The sequence below is a fragment of the Salmo salar genome, chromosome 14 (genome assembly GCF_965601325.2).
Source record: "Salmo salar chromosome 14, fSalSal1, whole genome shotgun sequence".
Lineage (NCBI taxonomy): Eukaryota > Metazoa > Chordata > Actinopteri > Salmoniformes > Salmonidae > Salmo > Salmo salar.
The window spans coordinates 16,785,871-16,802,150 of record NC_138304.1 but is presented as its reverse complement, the minus strand read 5'-3'; the positions used below and the strand labels follow the sequence as shown (position 1 = coordinate 16,802,150).

The 16,280-nt window shown below is 40.5% G+C and overlaps 1 protein-coding gene across 1 annotated transcript in view; it reads right to left on the bottom strand.

The window, feature by feature from the left end:
- Nucleotides 1–13,885, bottom strand: part of LOC106568897 (dihydropyrimidine dehydrogenase [NADP(+)]) — a 130,603-nt gene extending 116,718 nt beyond the window's left edge. Inside the window, exons 1-2 of the mRNA XM_014139686.3 lie at nt 13,542–13,885; nt 1,508–1,618 (exon numbers count right to left, since the gene is read on the bottom strand). Of these exons, the coding sequence (XP_013995161.3) occupies nt 1,508–1,618; nt 13,542–13,571 (141 nt within the window). The 5' untranslated portion in view covers nt 13,572–13,885. The remainder of the gene's footprint in view (nt 1–1,507; nt 1,619–13,541) is intronic.
- Nucleotides 13,886–16,280: the final 2,395 nt, after the last annotated feature.

Sequence of the window (16,280 nt, the reverse complement as noted above, 5' to 3'; positions counted from 1 at the left end):
CACTTTGAAAATGTGGAGTAGGTTGTGTAGATCGATAGGGAAAAAAAATCTAATTTAATCCCTTGCTAGATTTCATTTTAAGGGAGAGAAACGTGAAGACTGTGCAAGGGGTGTGTAGACTTTCACTAGCGACTGTACTTTTAAATGCATACGCGTTTTTTTTCCTACCCCAGATTCAAAGTGTAACATATTGAGCTTTGTCGTGGTGCTGCTAGGAATAATATTCAAAGCTGCATTAACAGTACTTAAATTGTGATTATTATGTTATGTTTGTGCTTTAGGATGAACTAATAATAACGTGTTTTGGAAAAATCAACACAAAAACACTCCATGTGTTCTTGCTCTAGCAGCTTGCTGCTCTCGCTCCCTCATTCCCTTCCCTCAGGGAAACCATATTAGTCTGCATATTGTAATCAGCTGTTTTGGTCCTGCTATTGCTGTGCTATCCTGTTATGGCAGGTGGAGATTTTCTTCCCATGTGCAATTACCTTTCCCCCCCCCAATCAACCTTGCCCACTGACCTCTTGGATAACACAATGAATACACTGCCAGTCTGCCTTAATAGAATTAGCCCTTACAAAACCAACACCTCTGTGACATCTCGCCCGGGGGGTTACAAAGAGGCACAAGCTTTTCATTAAAAAAAAAACCTTGCCAATGCCAATTTAGCATGTTGAGAGTGAAGTGCGGTGGACAGCTGAAAAGGCTGTAATGTTTATGATTTAGGACTTGATTCTGTAAAGTCTTCTAACGTGTTAGCCGAGCTCATTTGTGCTATACAATACAATAGACTGTCATTACATTTCCAATTACAACCGCGAGCACACAGGTCGCAACTGGGATAACCATTGACATTTTCACTGAAATTACCAGTGTTGCATTTATAGTCTGCAAAGGATTTGTCTAATCCAACATCTAGAGTCCCTATTATTAATAATTAGACAAAATGCTTAGTGTTGGGAATTGCCGGCATAATATAAGCATCTTATTAATATGGGTTCACTGGAAACAAGATTGTTTTATTTATTAGAACAATCGCAACATGGCAGAGGGGGAAAAGCGTTAAAAAAATGTGCATTTGAAAATGGTTTTGTGCCTTGACTGCTGCTGGAGCTATGAGACGATAAGCAGAGGAAATGTGCAATATTTAACCGATTTAGGGCAGCAGCTGCTGGGTATGGTCTTTCTGATTCATGTCCCATTAAAGCTGATACTTCAGGCTGTTGATAGGCACTCCAAAATATTTCAATGAGGACTGAAGAGGGAAGCGTGACATTAAGAATGATTGGGATATGAATGTAACTACATCATAGGATCAGGGATTTTTTCTCACTAAGTGACCTCTCGAGAAAAAAACTTTGGGCCCTAGTTATTTTTCCTGGGCCTACAGTTTTTCTGGGGTCGGTCACAGGGTCAGGAAAAATGTCTGGCCCTAGAGATGAACATGGAGCATAATGAAAAACAGTTTGTATAGAGGAAGGGAAGAGGACACACATGGCAGACTTACATCACAGCTCTTCTCTGGGTTTCTCTTCCAGTGTTTCCTTTCCGCCTTCTTGGCGCCCGTTGAGTGGATGGCAGCGTGGGTCTGCACCCTCGGGTTCAGAGACAGGATACTCTGTGGCACATTGAACATGGCTCATTAACACAGGGCGGCTTATTGACCCAACACACTATTGTGAAATAGACAATTCGTGTCTGATTCACAATAAGCTGTGAGAGTGGGTTGCAACAACAAAGGTCTCAGTAGTGAGTGGGTTTGAGAGTAGTACATGTGAGGAAATGCAGGTTATATTGGAAGAAACAGAGACGTAAAAAGGAGAGAGCATTGAGGCACATAGGAATTGTTTTAGGCCGAATCGTTAATGGTAAGAAGGATTTTTTTTGTGTGTTTTAGTATAGCATATGTTTACCTTTAGGCTACATGTTTATATGGAGAGAAAATGTCAATTTCTACACTCAAAAATAATCACAAAGTAAATCATTTTAAAATGTGGCCTGTGACACTTTGCTTCTTGAAAGTCCAATATCTTGAAAACTTGACTGCTGACATGCAAAATATTATGGGACTGTATCAACAGTGGACTAATACAAAAATACTCAAAGATAGTTCTTTAATGGATTTTCCCTTTAACACTGATTGTGCTAAAACACCATCGGATTGTGATATCAAACTGTATTAATTACACAGCACATTCATCTAACTCATAATTCACAAGCAGGCAAATGCATCGTGTAACAAGACCCACATTGAGGCTGAGTACTAGATTCTCATCCTGTGAGGCATCTTTCTCTGACACACATTGCCCATTGATTCACGGTCGCCAGTCAAATGGTCATGGTACGAGCAAGTCTTTCAAGATGGACACAAATGTAGAGCAGGGTCCTCTGTTCAGATGGCAAACACAATTAACGGCCAAGCTAACTGAGGGAGAGGAGGGAGGTAGGGGGCATAAACAGAAAAGGAAACAGCCATCACTGGCACACTAATACTCATTTCATGCTCTTTGTAGGGTAAAGGGGAACTATGTCCGCATTAGTTTCAGTACACACGACTAGCACAATCAGATAAAAGGAAGAACAGAAAGGCCAAGCGCAAATTGAAACGAGCACCCCTTTGGTCCTGGTGCTGAACTGAGACTTGAAGGCAGCTTGTGAGGTGGGTGCCAGCCGGATAATACCATTAAAGCTTGAAACACAAAGCAAGCAGATCCAAGATGTCATTCAACAGAGACCCGCATACCAATGAACACGGATGAAAGCCCTACAGCTCTTAGTACGTTTATAAGTAGAGTGTAAATTGTGGTACGCTGTTATCAAATGTTTCAGAAATAACTTTTTGGTCTTGTCAATATTTCAATATTTTTTCAAGTAATGACACAAACAACAACAATAAAACGGCGCTGCTATCTGCAAGTTATTATTTTTCTTCAGTTTCAGTGGGGGAATGAACCGGTCAGCCAAACCTGAAGCAACAATTTGCACTTCAGTGAGAAACTGGTTTTCTATCGCGCACAGTGAATCTATTATTAAAACCACTATCAATGTATGTAAGGGAAGTATAGAGAGTACACTCTGTATTCAACCTATGGCACAGTGCCTGTTGTGTGGAAACAGTTGTATTATTTTTGAGATGCGGAGCATTTGTGGTATTCTTTATCAGACTTTGCCTAAGATTCAATTTTCATTCATTTCTATAGTTAGGCTACACTCTAAAAACACCAGAAAATGAACCAAGTACAGTTCTAAAAATTGCTTTCATTAATATTATATGATATTGATAACAGCCCTCTATTTTATTAAAGAATAAGAATACATTATCAAACAAATAATTTGGGGAAGTGTCTTGCTATGCCTTTAAGGTAGAGAAAACCATTCCCACAGGGGGAATCCAGATATAATTTTAAACACAATTATATTCTCCTTTCCTCGCAGTCCCCTGAGGAGCAGTGGAGGCTGACTTTATCAGTCTCCATTGATCACACCCGGCACCCACATCACTAATTCCACAGAGTCAGTAAAATCACAACCACACACTGCAGAAATTAGGAAGCGATGTCAGCCTTTTAGCAGTGGTATTTAAACTCTGGATTGCTGATGCTATGTTTCGGCCATTGAGAGGCTTGGAGCCACCAGTCGGCCATATTGGCACTCCTCAATAGGAGCAGTCCTCCATAGGAATGAATGGAATTCTACAGTATTTCAATTGAATGTTTCATGGACAAAATGACATGTATTTAAGTATTTTTTGTTATTGTAGTGGGAACAGTAACAATAACATTATCTCAGAATGCCATTTTGCATCTATTGTATAATAATGCTAAAATATATGTATCTGGAACTTGTCTTTCAGCATCAGTAGAACAAGCATGACTCTCCTCCACGAGTCATACAAGGAGAATGGCCTAATGCCTCCCATCAAAAAGAGAGCTGGCCCATGCAAGCAAAGGCAGCAGCGCAGTCATCAACTACAGTACATGCACCATTTGTTCACCAACTACGAAGTTGGGAAAACACGTGTGGACCTGAATTGCGATAACTGCAGTGGCCAAAACAATAACAAGTTTGTGCTCTGGTATTGTGCCTGGCGGACCATGCACAACTCCACCACAGTCTGAACGTTCCCTTCCTGATCACAGGCCACACCAAGTTTGCCACCGACTGGTGCTTCGGCCTCATCAAGCAGCGCTTCAGAAAGACCAGAGTGAACACTGTCTGAGATTTCTGGTGTTGTGAAGGACAGCACTCTGACAGGGGTCAACATCCCACAGCTGGTTGGACTGGAGGATGGTACGGTGCTGGTGGAAAGCTATGGCTGGCAACAACACTCCGTACTTCAGGCCGCTGACACAGATCAAGCAGTACCAGCACTTCAGGTGAAAATCATTTTCATTGCATTGTATGAGGTTATTCTTCTTATCTAAACTTGTGAGGTGAATTGATCTTCTGATTTTTTGTTGTTGTTATTCCCTGTTTTACAGCTTTGGAGCCTGGTGTTATTGTCGCCAAGGAGATTTCGGAGTGTCGGGACCAGCTTTCAGCTGCTGTGCAACGCTGATATCCTTCCTCCCATAGATGGTCTGCCTGTACAAGCACCACCTGAACCGGACACAGCTAGACAAACTTATCTTTTTGAGAAGATCAGGGAGTTTTGCAACGAAGTCAAGGGCAGGACAGAAACAGGCTCTCCGAATATAGATTCCCTTGTTCATTCGTGGTTCGGACGGACCAGTCATCAGCACTATCTGCAGTAGAGGTCGACCGATTATGATTTTTCAATGCCGATACTGATACCGATTATTGGAGGACCAAAAAAGCTGATACCAATTAATCGGGCAATTTTTTTAATGTATTTATTTATTTGTAATAATGACAATTACAACAATACTGAATGAACACTTATTTTAACTTAATATAATACATCAATAAAATCAATTTAGCCTCAAATAAATAATGAAACATGTTCAATCTGGTTTAAATAATGCAAAAACGAAGTGTTGGAGTTTTATAGGACTATTTCTCTCTATATAATTTGTATTTCATAGACCTTTGACTATTGGATGTTCTTATAGGCAGTTTAGTATTGCCAGTGTAACGGGTATAGCTTCCATCACTCTCCTCGCCCCTACCTGGGCTCAAACCAGGAACACATCGACAACAGCCACCCTCGAAGCATCGTTACCGATCGCTCCACAAAAGCCGCAGCCCTTGCAGAGCAAGGGGAACAACTACTTCAAGGTCTCAGAGAGAGTGACGTCACCGATTGAAACGCTATTAGCGCGCACTCAGCTAACTAGCTAGCCATTTCACATCGGTTACACCAGCCTAATCTCGGGAGTTGATAGGCTTGAAGTCATAAACAGCTCAATACTTGAAGCACAGCGAAGAGCTGCTGGCAAATGCATGAAAGTGCTGTTTGAATGAATGCTTACGAGTGTCACGTCCTGACCCTTGGAAGAGGTCATTTTCCATAGTAGAGTGGTCAGTGCGTGACAGGTGGTTGTTTTGGGGGGTTTTGGGTTTTCTGTTTATATGTGAGCTTTTTCTAGATTTCTATTTCTATGTTTTGTTTTCTATGTTTTGGCCGGGTATGGTTTCCAATCAGAGGCAGGTGTCTATCGTTGTCTCTGATTGGTTAGCCATACTTAGGCAGCCTGTTTTTCCTTTGGGTTTTGTGGGTAGTTGTTTTCCGTTTTGTTCATGTACAGTACCTGACGGAACTGTTGGCTGTCTTTTGTTATTTTTATTTAAGTGTCGTCATTAAAAGAAATATGAGCACTTTACACGCTGCGCCTTGGTCTACTCATTTCGTCCCATGTGACAACGAGCCTGCTGCTGCCTACCACCGCTCAGTCAGACTGCTCTATCAAATATCAAATCATAGACTTAATTATAACATAATAACACACAGAAATATGAGCCTTAGGTCATTAATATGGTCAAATCCGGAAACTATCATTTCGAAAACAAAACGTTTATTCTTTCAGTGAAATACGGAACAGTTCCCTATTTTATCTAACGGGTGGCATCCCTAAGTCTAAATATTGCACAACCTTCAATGTTATGTCATAATTATGTACAATTCTGGCAAATTAATTACGGTCTTTGTTAGGAATAAATGGTCTTCACACAGTTCGCAACGAGCCAGGCGGCCCAAACTGCTGCATATACCTTGACTGCTTGTACGGAACGCAAGAGAAGTGACACAATTTCCCTAGTTAAAAGAAATTCATTTTAGCAGGCAATATTAACTAAATATGCAGGTTTAAAAATATATACTTGTGTATTGATTTTAAAGAAAGGCATTGATGTTTATGGTTAGGTACACATTGGCGCAACGACAGTGCTTTGCCCGTTTGGCGAAGTAGGCTATGATTCGATGAGAAATTAACAGGCACCGCATCGATTATATGCAACGCATGACAAGCTAGATAAACTAGTAATATCATCAACCATGTGTAGTTAACTAGTGATTATGTTAAGATTGATTGTTTTTTATAAGATAAGTTTAATGCCAGCTAGCAACTTACCTTGGATCCTTGCTGCACTCGCATAACAGGTAGTCAGCCAGCCACGCAGTCTCCTCGTGGAATGCAATGTAATCGGCCACAATCGGTGTCCAAAAATGCCGATTACCAATTGTTATGAAAACTTGAAATCGGCCCTAATTAATCGGCCATTCCGATTAATCGGTCGACCTCTAATCTGCAGTGCCTCTATTCAAATGACTCTCTCCTAACACATAAGTTGCTGCTACAATTTATTTTTGTTATCCTGCTGCTCAGCCACTTTGCCCCTGATTTTATGCATATACAGTAACTACATCGTCTATCACTGATATCGTTATTGATATTGTTCTTGTACATACTGTATATTTTATTTTGACAAAGTAATTTGGCTGTACCGTTTAAACCTTCTGTAGAGACCCATCCACTTAGCAAGACTTATAAATATACAATGAATATTGATATGTGTGGTCGTAACATGATTTTGTGACATACCACAACAATATCAAGTGTCCACCACATAAATATATGGTGCATCCACATAAATATATGGCCCATGGATCTGTTTATGTACTGTACATGTGCACCTCACTCAGGTTTCAACTCAGGTTGCATGGCCTTAACTTATGTATGGAATACTATGTGATAAGTGCGTGTGTAACAGTATATGAAGTATGCTAATGTACTGGTGAGAAGGCATTTGGGCAGTGGTCAAAAGTACTTAAGTAAAAATACTTTAAAGTACTACTTAAAACATTTTTTTTTTTTTTTGGGGGGGGGGGGTCATCTGTACATTACTATTGATAGTTTTGGCAACTTTTACTTCACTACATTCCGAAAGAAAATAATGTACTTTTTACTCTCTACAATTTCCCTGACACCCAAAAGTACTCGTTACATGTTGACAGGAAAATTGTCCAATTCACACACTTGTCAAGAGAACAACCCTACTGCATCTGATCTGGCAGACTCACTACACACAAATGCTTAGTTTGTAAATTACGTCTGAGTATTGGAGTGTGCCCCTGGCTATCAGTCAATAATAAAAAAGAGAAAATAATTGTGCCGTCTGGTTTAATATAAGGAATTTGAAATGATTTATACTTTTACTCAAGTATGACAATTTAGTACTTTTTCCACCACTGGATGTGGCTGGGGGTTATAGCATTTCTTTCACATGACCCATCAATTTAGACAAGTGTGTCGGGGTAAGTGTCATCTAATATTTACAAAAGATTTTTATCTGAACACTTTCTGTTTACCTGGACTTTTTCCTTATTGTAGGCTACTTCCACTTTTAGTCTTAATCTTTACTTCATTACTCACTGTTTAGCACATGACCTCATGTGAATGCTTAGAGATGGGTGTGGCTGGCTTAAGAGGGTGTGAACAATGCAGAATGGGTGTAGACAAAGGAGAGCTCTCCAGTAGGTACCAAAATATTCAAATGCCCTTTTCTCAAAGGTGAGTTGACAACTGTATCAACTTTCAAAGCAGAATTACTTTTCCATTGTTCCTCAAAAATGCTGTGTGTGATATACCATTTTGTAGCTCTGAGTCTCTATTTTTATCCAATGTAAAAATATTTTGCGACATAAGACCGAATCCAGGTGGTGAGTATATATATAGTACCAGTCAAAAGTTTGGACACACCTACTTATTCAAGGGTTTTTCTTATTTATTTATTTTTTACATCGTAGAATAATAGTGAAGACATCAAAACTACGAAACAACACATATGGAATCAATTAGTAAACAAAAAAGTGTTAAACAAATCAAAATATTTTCTATTTTAGATTCTTCAAAGTAGCCACCCTTTGCCTTGATGACAGCTTCGCACACTCTTGGCATTCTCTCAACCAGCTTCATGAGTCTTGAACAGTCTTGAAGGAGTTCCCACATATGCTGAGCACTTGTTGGCTGCTTTTCATTCACTATGCGGTCCAACTCATCCCAAACCATCTCAATTGGGTTGAGGTTGGGTGATTGTGGAGGCCAGGTCATCTGAAGCAGCACTCCTCCACTCTCCTTCTTGGTCACATAGCCCGTGGGTCATAGTCATGTTGAAAGAGAAATGATAGTCTCACTAAGTGCAAACCAAATGGGATGGCGTATCGGTGCAGAATGTTGTGGTTGCCATGCTGGTTAAGTGTGCCTTGAATTCTAAATAAATCACTGACAGTGTCTCCAGCAAAGCACCCCCACATCCTCACACCTCCTCCTCCATGCTCCACAGTGGGAACCACACATGTGGAAATCATCCAATCACCTACTCTGCGTCTCACGAAGACATGGCGGATGGAAACAAAAATCTCAAATTTGGACCCATCAGACCAAAGGACAGATTTCCACCGGTCTAATGTCCATTGCTTGTGGATCTTAGCCCAAGAAAGTCTATTCTTATTATTGGTCCTTTAGTAGTGGTTTCATTGCAGCAATTCGACCATGAAGGCCTAATTCACGCAGACTCCTCTGAACAGTTGATGTTGAGTTGTGTCTGTTACTTGAACTCTGTAAAGTATTTATTTGGGCTGCAATTTCTGAGGTGCAGTTAACTCTAATGAACGTATCCTCTGCAGCAGAGGTAACTCTGGGTCTTCCTTTCCTGTGACGGTCCTCATGAGAGCCAGTTTCATCATACAGCTTGATGGTTTTTGTGACTGCACTTGAAGAAACTTTCAATGTTCTTGACATTTTCCGTATTGACTGACCTTCATGTCTTAAAGTAATGACGGACTGTCATTTCTCTTTGCTTATTTGAGCTGTTCTTGCTATAATATGGACTTGGTCTTTACCAAATAGGGCTATCTTCTGTTTTCCACCCCTACCTTCTCACAACACAACTGACTGGCTCAAACGCATCAAGGAGGAAAGAAATTCCACAAATTAACTTTTAACAAGGCACACCTGTTAATTGAAATGCGTTCCATGTGACTACCTCATGAAGCTGGTTGAGAGAATGCCAAGAGTGTGCAAAGTTGTCATCAAGGCAATGGGTGGCTACTTTGAAGAATCTCAAAAATAAAACATATTTTGAGTTGTTTAACACTGTTTTGGTTGCTACATGATTCCATTTGGGGAGGGGGGTTCAACACTGCGTCCCCTATAAGTCATTTAGTGTATATATATATATATAAGTCATTGTTCACTCACAGATTTAGCCTACATACAGTCAGCGATAATTTTAGTAGGACACCAATGGTCCTAGTAATAGGCTATTGCAGTATGGTAACTTTATCTTACTTTTAGGTTCAACGTCATGAAACTGAGGGGGGTATGAAGAATAACACAGTGCAAACAAAGAGCTCTGTCAGTCTCCCTCCAATTTCCACGAATGCTATTTTGAATAGCATCATACTTCAAACAAACTTGACTAAGGTCTCAGAATGCCCAGAGTTCAGTACAAGAGACCCCAGCCACTCCCTTAGAGATTCTAGTCTTTCATAAAACTAACATATTCCCTCCCCGGAGCTGGATAGTTAAACATCAGCTGGCAATTCACTGTCTTATTGCCCTGTGTCTTCACCTGGAAATCGATAGATGAATTTCCACATATTGATCCGCCATGGGTGAGATAAAGCAACAGTATCCTACTGCACTGGGGGCATTCAGCAATATTAATTCAGTTCCAACATCTGATGCAGTGATACAGGTTATGGAGAGTGTAGGCTGTCCTGCTTGGGTTCATCCCTGAATATCGCTGTATTTAACTAGAATGGGAAAATTAAATCTAACACAACTTAAGGACATGGTCCAAGGCCAAAGGCCCAATTCGATTGAAACCAGTTTATAGGCTAAAGCAACATAGCATTTCTCGCCTAGGGGGAGAAAGCGTGCTTGAATCAATATTAAATTTGTTCTCTCCAGTTGCACATAATAAAATATAGTGGCTCTATTATTGTAAACAGAAATCCAAATATACTCTCTCAAATTGCAAGAAAAAGAACATGGTTGTGATTGGATAACTGTCCCAGCCAAGGGGACCTTATCTTGCACGAGGAGGAGGGCTGAGTTGAGGGTGGGAAGCATTGCGGGGCAGAAGTTCAGATCACCACACGTTCCTGACCTCACAAGCTGGGCCAGAGTGTACTTAAACACACTATACCAGGAGGAGGAGGAGGGCTGTCACCTGTGTTCAGGGGAATTATTTAACTAAAGGAAAAGGGGGGCACCAGAAGATGGACGATGTGTGATTTAGCTCACTGTTGGGCGGAGAGAGAGAGAGAGAGAGAGAGATAAGAAGATGGGTGGGTCGGGGGGGGCAGTCTCATGTTGGCAAGTCCTGGAATGATCTGTGACTTGCTGATTGATTAACCGAGCAATCAAAGTGAACTTACCCAGGAGCTACATTTGCTAGGCCATCTATTTACATGTCAGTGGTTCTTTGGCGCTGCACACAATATAGAGTCACTGATTCCAATAGGTTAAAAGTTCTGCAATAGGTATAGCGAGATTAAGAGAAATAAGTGTATGTGTCAGGTAATCACCATGAAGAATCACGTTTAAAAGGGATAAGAGGAGAATCATTGACAGAATCACTGTAAAACTTCCCAGCAAACAGTGAACGTTCCTGCAACAGCTGTTTGGGCGCATTTCTAGAATGTGTTATCGGAACGTTCAAAGAGAAAATGTTACACCAATGTCATGGTACCATCCCTAGGTGGGAACATCTGTCAAATGAGAGACTGTTAGAAAGCTATTTTGACCTTGTCAGAACGTCCCTACTAACAAGGTAAGCAGACAGTTTTTGGGGTCTTTATAGTGTCAGATCATGTTCAGACCTCTACAAACAGGCCAGCAGACACTTTATGACGATCACAACGCGACAATACACCTGAAACAGAACATTCCAGGAAATCCAAATGTCCTCTTGGTTATTGTTGAAGAGATAAGATAAAGATTAGCTAGGCTATCGGTTCATGACCTCTTATCTCCAAGCACACTATGATGAAACGCCTGTGCATCCCGCCTGCATCATCACCTGAACCTGGACTAATATTCTCTCTTTTGGACTTATGGTCTTTGACAAATGTGTAAGTGAATGTTTTACATGCGTGATATATGTGATAGATCCCCCTATAGCCCTATGCTTTACTCAAATGGTTAAATCACTGGGTTACATATCCTTGGGTTAAATATACAACACGTTATGGGTATAGTGTCATCATTGCGATACATTATCAATGAGTGGCATACAATACGCTGTACGGCGGTAGAGGGATGTTGTGGAACATTAAGCTTATGCCTCAGTAGGCCTACATTAAAAGTGCAGTGTATTTCACAAGGGTGATCACTCAGCTGGGGTATAAAACATGCAGTACCTCCAACACTTGTAGGATTATTCTAAGTGGTTTCATGCTTAGACTTACAGCCTTGATAGGAGAGAAACTCGTTATAGTCCTAGACGTTGACAGTGAGGCGGATGTCTGCGAGACACACGTTTCCTTGTCATCATTTAAATGGTTGGTGCCTATGTTGCCAATATCCTGTCCCTGCACTTGACTTGATAGTCCTGTTCTGGAGGCTGGCCTGTCTGGGTTCAGGGCCAGACATAAAGTGTATAGACCTTTCTGTAAGCGGACACATTAATCTCATTTCTAACGAACACTGATGGCCATCCTAGACATTTTTAATGAATCCGTGAGCACACACAAAGGTGCACGTTTAGCTTTCTCACAAAGGCAGGATATTAAAACGAGACGTCTCCAGCGCAGCACAAGATGAATGGCCGGTTTAATTGCCCCGCAGACGGCCGTTATTATGACATTTAGTGAGGTATTTTCGACAGCTGACAGGAGTCATTTAGACCACGTCTTAAGCGCACCCTGACACGAGCCAAGGTCACATGAGTGTTGTCATAACAGCCATTAATAGAAATGCTAATGGAGGCCGTCACTTACCCCGGCACACTCTCCATTCAAATGTCTTCAATAAAAGGAAGTCTACATGTCACCTAGGCAGAGGTGTAGGTATTGTCAAAGGATATTATGCATGCCCATCCACCGGCATGTCTTGGGTTGGTTTAATACAATGATGCATTCAGTAATACCAGATATTATTGTATAAAGCTCATATTTTTTTAGAGGTTATTGTAGGCTTATGTCACATCATTGATTACAGTATTTGCAAGGTGAGTCATACTAATTTACAAGCATTGATTATACTAGGCCTTCTTATCAAATGGCAGATACAAAATATCCTTATTCCTGTTTTTTGTTGGTTCAGTCTAGCTGTTTTGCCTTTAGTAAAAGTGGCCTATGCATGGTGTTGATAAAAAAAAATGTGTAGGCTATTGAAGTAGTGGAATCCCCATCGACTATTATTACAATGTTAAGGACAATTGTTAAAGCAACGGTTATTGGTTTGTAAATATTTTTTTTCTTCATCAAAATAGACAGGCATAATGCAATCATGTAACTGGCTGCACATGCTCAGTCCATGGTGCTGAAACTTCATTGGTAGCTACAGAATGATTGGCTAGTATGAGAAGGAAGAATGAATTCTCGAGCTAGCTGAGGAGAAGCTGTTGCATTGTAGCTGGTTTATTCATTTATTTTTTACATTGCGTTGCCTGAACAAGTATGTGGGTCTATCACATAAGGAAAAGACTGAAAGTAGTCGGCAAACTTCCGCGCAAAACTTGCATGTGCTCTCTTAGACTGAAGAAATGGTCTTGTGGTGTCATTTTATCTAACACGTTGCTTAAAATAACACTACCCACGACATACTGTTTTAAGGTAAGTTCTCTTTCTCCATGTAGCCTAAAATAACAAGCAATAAAAAATCCCAAAGAAAAATACCTCCATAAATTGTCAAACCTGAAGAGTAGGCTAATTTGTAAATACCTGCTCGCTGCTCCAATCCATCTAATTTAGCAGTTTGCCAACCCAGATTTATTTACAACATGGCTCAAGCAGGTAGGCTAAACACTGTGCAAAAAAAGTAAAGCAAAAAGACACCTCACTCCCAAAACCAGGGGTCACAAATTGAGACTGCAAGTGGATAAAACAGATTAACAACTATAAAATCATGTACCTCAATGTCCGGAAGGTCTTTACTCAGCATGTTTCTCTTTTAGTAATTTAGCTGTCAGGTAAAACTCAAATAAACCGTTTGGTTTGTGTGTCCAAAACTTCTCTCGTGCTCTGTAGTAGCCTATTCCGGGAAGAAGAAAAAAAGTAATCCAAAGAGCCAGACTATTCCGTTCTCAGTTCGAATGCTCCGTCTGAAACATCAAATATTTATTTTAAAATGTGCATCCAGTTAAACACAGCTGCACATATGTTGTCCATAAATATTGTTGTGTTTTTTTGGACCAATAATAATTTTGTTCGTTCGAAATGGTGAAGCCAGACAAGTCGTCACACTGATAAGGGAGTTTGAAAGGTTAAAGTCTGTTATGAGTCCATTATAAGGTGAGGAGGGGGCACATAGCATGGATAACTGTTCTGCATCATGTTGAACTGCCAGCACGTGTTGTCCCCCCCCCCCCCCCCCCACTGGGCAAAACACACACACATTGGCACACTTACATATACAAACTAATACAAGTGGATGCTTTGTCCAGGGTCACATGTGCACTCACTGGGCAAAAACTGGTTTGATGACGTTCAAACAAGGTGGAAAACCTAAAGTAAGGGAATTTTGTCTTTTTTTTCATTCAACTGTTTACCTAAATCCAATGACATGGTGACGTGGTGAATTTTCATTAGTTGACATCTCAACCAAATGTTTATCAAAACTAGACGTTGAACTAACGTCTGTTCCCAGTTGGTAGCCTACTGTAGGTTGCTGCGTTGGTTGCTGCCTTTCACCACCACGGTTTTCAAGGACAGTTGTGCAACCCTGGCCATGTGCAATAAAAGAGCTGTGATTTGTCTTTCAGCTGCAAACAAACATATTGGAGGAGACACACTGTCCAGGGGCCTCATTTATAAACGTTATGCTCGTTTATAGGGTAAATGTCACACTACATTTCTGCGTGCACCATTTCTGAAAAGTCTGCGCACATACAAAAATATTAGGAATGATAAACTTGGCACACGCCATACCATACGCGTGTTTCCGGTTATAAGACCTATCATAAAACTGTGCGTGGGTGAACGAGATAAACGCCCTGCATTTACCTTTTATGTTGACAATAACGCCCTTGGCTTTATTTGCGGTATTATTTGGAACTATTGGCAATAGGCCATGGCATGCAAACGACGTATTGTTGTTCAATATGTAGTGTATCAATAGGTTACCTGGTTTCTATGTTCTGCCTTGGTATACGCTCTAAGATGAAATACGCAATGACGTCATGTTCCTATAGCACACCACATGTAGCCTACCCATACAGTCAACTATTTCACGTAAACTATCGGTCTATTTACTGTGTTGTTAGGATGTTTTACTCTTTAGCAGTAATGTTGTATCTGGGAACGGACTGTGTCAGTTTCTGAAAGAGAAAGCAATGGCAAATGTTTTGGACATGTTAGCAGAACGTTTGAATTCAACAATGATTTGCATCGACTTTTCCCCCCAACTTAAAATGATGGACTGCCAGGAAATTCTGAAACATTGTCTAAGGCAGGCTACTAAAATAGAAATGCAATTACAGTACTGACAGTAGGTTACTAGTAGTGATGCACCGATATGACATTTTTGGCCGATGCCGATATCCGATATTTTAAATTTTAGTGGCCTTTTAAGCATTCTAGTACATTTAAATAGTTAACACACACACACATGGATGCAGCGGTCTAAGGCGCTGCATTTCAGTGCAAGAGGTGTCACTACAGTCCCTGGTTCGAATCCAGGCTGTATCACATCCGGCCGTGATTGGGAGTCCCATGGGGCGGCGCACAATTGGCCCAGCGTCATTCGGGTTTGGCCGTGGTAGGCCGTCATTGTAAATAAGAATTTGTTCTTAACCGACCCCATTACCAGTAAAACATAATCAAAACCTTTCACTTACTTGCTGTGCTGTTTCATTGTTCATTTGTTTAGTCATTACATTCTCAACCAGGATTTCTATGGAACGCTGTTTGGGTCTTTGCATGTCAAAAATAACCCTATTTGACGCGTCAAATAACACAATTTGACGTGTTAAATAAGCATGTTGACCAATCAGGACCTGAATATGACTGCAAGTCACATAATAATTTAACACATTCATACATTTTTTACGAAGTTATTACACATTGATTATACTATCAATCGTATTTCATATGTCGCAACGATTCATTGAAAAGTATGCTATAATGCTGGTAAAGTTGTCTCACGCATCTACAGTGCTGGTCATAAAAAAAGTTAGCTAGCTCATGGATGCAAACAATGTTCTTCACCCAAAACAAAGCAAAACGACATCTAAAATAACCCTAATTTATAAATCAGTTCTTAGTTGATAAATGGTGGTCGGACCCATCTATGTGAAGCTAGCCAAAATAAGGATTAGCCACAATTAATGGACTTTGCGGTTAGCCTTCACAATAAAAGTATGGCACAATTCGACTATTTGTATTCATTTCCATCACTGTCAATAACATACTTTTATTTTGAAGGCAAACCACACGTTCCAATATTGTGCCTAATCCTTCACAACACATAACCCGGTCCGGTCAAGCCTCACTAGCCAGATGAAGCTAGCTGGCTGCTTATAACGTTAGCTTTGGGCAAAGAGTAGCTGACTAGCTATTTATTTTCATGAACTGAAGTTCAATTTCGATAGGCGAACAACAACTGGTTACCTAGCTAATACTTAATCACAAGGATTCCTAAATCGTTGCTAAG